The sequence below is a fragment of the Prunus mume genome, linkage group LG2 (assembly GCF_029339155.1).
Source record: "Prunus mume cultivar Tortuosa linkage group LG2, ASM2933915v1, whole genome shotgun sequence".
Lineage (NCBI taxonomy): Eukaryota > Viridiplantae > Streptophyta > Magnoliopsida > Rosales > Rosaceae > Prunus > Prunus mume.
In genome coordinates this window covers 8,691,605-8,695,385 of record NC_142699.1, presented here as the reverse complement: position 1 = coordinate 8,695,385, position 3,781 = coordinate 8,691,605, and the positions used below count along the sequence as shown (strand labels likewise).

Below are 3,781 nucleotides of genomic sequence, written 5' to 3'. Positions count from 1 at the left end.
AAATTATTGTTCCTAGCGGGCTCTGTGTAAATCTTCAATCCTGAACGATGCACCTAAAACTCATGTTGCAATACACATCCACCCATTCTCAGGCCAATTATTAATTGCTCCTAGTGGGCTCTGACCCCCTCTCAAATTTAAGTGGTCCATTATTATTAACCACATATTTTATGGACCATCCGGCCGACCTCCGGCACATTTCTCCCACATGCCACAATTGTATATTCACAATTACGTCTGATACGTCACGTCATGCCACAGTGCCACTTGCCTCAAATGAATTTAAGTGAGTGAGGCAGTGGGAAGTAATTAAGCTCTATATTGGTCGGTTTAGTGTTACTTCTGGGTACGCCTCATCATTCGTCTATAAAATGGTGAACCCAGTTGCTACTGTTACCAGAAGAGCCAGCTCCGACTTTCTTTAATTTCTTGCTTCATATCCACAAGCTACATCTGTTGCCAAGTTAATTTCAGTCATAATGGGGTTTCATCCCCCACTCATCTTTGCTATTCTCAGTGTAAGCTCTGCAATTTGATTAACTTTTCCAGTCTCTCATTGTACTCTATATAAACGAAAGTTTTGTGTTCCTATACTTCTCTTCGATTTTATTTAGTACGTACTTAAGTGTCGTCCACTAATTAATTACACCTTGTGAGATTTGATTTTAATTAGAGTTCGAATTAATGTTGCAGCTAGCAGCGGTTGCACTGGCAAACCATGCTGCTCAACCAGCACCTCAACTTTACTGGAACTCCGTCCTGCCAAACACACAGATGCCAAGAGCTATCAGTGAACTTCTGCATCCAGGTTTGTGTTGAGCACTTTAGAATCTGAGATATCTCTTCTACCTGCCATTTTACTAAAATATGTCCGACCACCATATTCACAAATCGGCTGATCACTTATTGTCCATTATGACGTCGATATATAATTTGCAGACTCCACAAATGAAGAAAAGAGCAAACCTGAAATTTTCCCATTGGCCAATAAAAATTACCTTCAACAAGGGTATGGAAAGGGCAAACCTGTTCAAAAAGGGTATGGAAAGGGCAAACCTGTTCAAAAAGGGTATGGAAAACGTTCTCCTCCATCTGACAATCAACTACTCCATTATAAAGAGTTAGCTATATTCTTCTTCGAGAAGGACATGCGCCCTGGCACAACAATGAAGTTCCAATTCCCTAGAAATTCAAACACGGCTACTTTCCTGTCACGCGAAAGTGCTCAATCGATCCCCTTCTCCTCTAACAAACTACCAGAAATTTTCAACCATTTTTCAGTGAAGCCAACATCTGTGGAAGCCAAAACAATTAAGCAAACAATCGAAGAGTGTGAAGCTCCAGGCCTTAAGGGAGAGGAAAAATATTGCACCACATCTTTAGAATCAATGGTTGATTTTAGCACTTCGAAGCTTGGAACAAGAAACGTTGAAGCAATCTCGACGGAGGTATTGGAAAAAGGAGCCACCATGTCCATGCACAACTATACAACAATGCCGGGACTGAAGAAGTTGGCAGGTGACAAAGTCGTTGTGTGTCATAAGGACAACTATCCCTATGCTGTGTTTTTCTGCCATGCAATAAAACAAACAGCAGCTTATGTTCTCTCCCTGAAAGGCGATGATGGGGAGAAGGTTAAAGCAGTAACCATCTGCCATCTAGACACATCAGAATGGAACCCAGAGCATTTGTCCTTCCAAATCCTCAACGTTAAGCCCGGAACCGTTCCCATCTGCCATTTCATTTCCACTGATGCTATTGCCTGGGTTCCAAAACACAAATCTGCATGATCATAACTTAGCACTGTACGTATAATTATCTCCCTACTTATTTCTGCCTCTTCATCATGTGGTGTAAGATATATGATGAGATGAAGTTTTAGGGATTAGTGGTCGGGTTGCCTGAAAAACACAGATTGCAGAAATGCTTGAAATTAACACGATCATGCTTGAAATTAACCCGATCATATTTTCTCTTGTAAGACTTCAACTTGTACTCCCCAATGTTTGAGTGTTGAATTGTTACGTTGGAATAGGCTGCTAATGCATGTAGTTAGAGAAGCCTTCATTTATATCAAAGTCCTCAAACTATCAAGAATTAATGTATCCAGAAACATATACCAAGACGCAAAACAACATATTTTCCATGCTCTGTCTGTAACACCAAAGCAAACTTCCTTTATCACATCATTTAAAGCATCAAATTCCAGTACTAATCTAATCCATCATGTAAAGCATACAAGTGCCTCCCTAAATTTGTCCATTGGATATATATATATATATATATATATATATGTCACTTTTTATTTTTTGATAGAGATATAAATGTTGAGAAAATTAGAGTACACAACTCTAATATGATAGTTGTGCACAACTCTAATATCATAAAGCAAACAAAATTTCTAAGTTAGTTTGCTTTATGATAGTTGTTTTTTGAAGGGGTCCTTAGATCCTATCTCAAAAAGTTTGGCTTTTATTAGGTTTAACTCTGGTTTTTGCACTTCTTTATCTCTACCCACTAACTTTTATACACTCGTAAAAAATCACCCTTGCGCGACGAAACTCAAAACTTCGTCCTCAAATCCTTGCGCGATAAAATTTTGTGCGACGAATAGTTTTTCGTCGCGCAAAGTCTTCTTTACGAAGACTTTGCGCGACGAATTGTCTTTCGTCGCACAAAGTGACTTTGAGTGACAAAACAATAAACATCGTCGCGCAAAGTCCTTATAAAAATAAATAAAATAAAATAAATATTTTTTAAAACCTTTGCATGGCGTAATCCAAACATTTCGTCGCCTAAACCAATTTATTTTTATTTTTTATTTTGTATGCATAACACTTAAGAAATTAAACGGTATATATATTTTTATTAAGTAGCTTTAAATTTATTATTTTAGATCGGATTGGATTTTTGTTAGAAAAATATATTATTGTTGTTCGGATTGGGTTTTTGTTAGAAAATATATTTTTTAAATTGACGATCAAATTAGTTCATTGTATTCATATAGGGTCAAAGAGTGTAGCTGTAAAAAATCATCAAATCGGAGTTAAAATAACCGTTAAATCGTGATTTTTCATTTATAATCGTCGAAAAGTTTTGTTCCATTACTTGATCTCTGAATTTTTATTTTTTTTCCTATTTTTGGCGTATATGATCTCGAAGTATAAACAAACAAGTTTGATGGTTGGATCGTTGAAACTAGTTTCGTAGAATGCGTATGCCATCAAAACAATATATTCACTAATGGTATCGTATTCCCCCATTCACGCCTCTGTTATATGTTCTAATGGAATTTCCTTTCGTAGGCTCAAAAAGTGGTCATTCTTCGGATCTTTGTTGATTGGCCAGCCGATATGGGATAACCTATTTGAAACAAAGAGATTTGTGTAACGGCTTGGTGTACCGAACTTGGCTTATAAATTTTCGTATTATACTGCATCTGCATCTTCATAAAGAGCAAGAACGGCATCCGCCACCAAACAAGTAAGGATTCCTCGCCTGTGCAGCTCCGGCTTTGGCTTCTTGATTGGCTATTGCCAGAGAAGACATATATGTTATACCAACAGACGGAGCAGACATGGCAAGATACAACATATTAAAGAATGAGCCAAAACCGAACAAGCAAGGCCAAAGCCAAATGCTGACCTAAGAAGGGACGCTTGCGGGAGACTTTCGAGTTTCCCGACAGGTCGATGTACAACCAAAAGGTGAATGCTTTACCAAACTTGTGTATAACTCCTTCTTGTGTATTGATTTCCGCTTATTACATGCTTGGTTTCCT

General features: G+C 37.8%; 1 protein-coding gene across 1 annotated transcript; it reads left to right on the top strand.

Annotated features, from left to right (window-relative positions):
• The first annotated feature begins 335 nt into the window (after positions 1 to 335).
• LOC103319972 (BURP domain-containing protein 6-like) lies at positions 336 to 2,078 on the top strand. The gene is made up of 3 exons (XM_008221565.3): positions 336 to 518; positions 694 to 808; positions 940 to 2,078. Exons 1-3 carry the CDS (start codon positions 480 to 482, stop codon positions 1,788 to 1,790), a joined length of 1,005 nt encoding a protein of 334 aa, XP_008219787.2. The 5' UTR covers positions 336 to 479; the 3' UTR covers positions 1,791 to 2,078.
• The last annotated feature ends 1,703 nt before the right edge of the window (positions 2,079 to 3,781 follow it).

Bases quoted from the DNA above. Each gene is read 5' to 3' on its own strand.
- LOC103319972 (XM_008221565.3), top strand. From the start codon at position 480: ATGGGGTTTCATCCCCCACTCATCTTTGCTATTCTCAGT. The intron at 519-693 runs GTAAGCTCTGCA...TTAATGTTGCAG, and splicing joins TCATCTTTGCTATTCTCAGT to CTAGCAGCGGTTGCACTGGC. The intron at 809-939 runs GTTTGTGTTGAG...TATAATTTGCAG, and splicing joins CAGTGAACTTCTGCATCCAG to ACTCCACAAATGAAGAAAAG.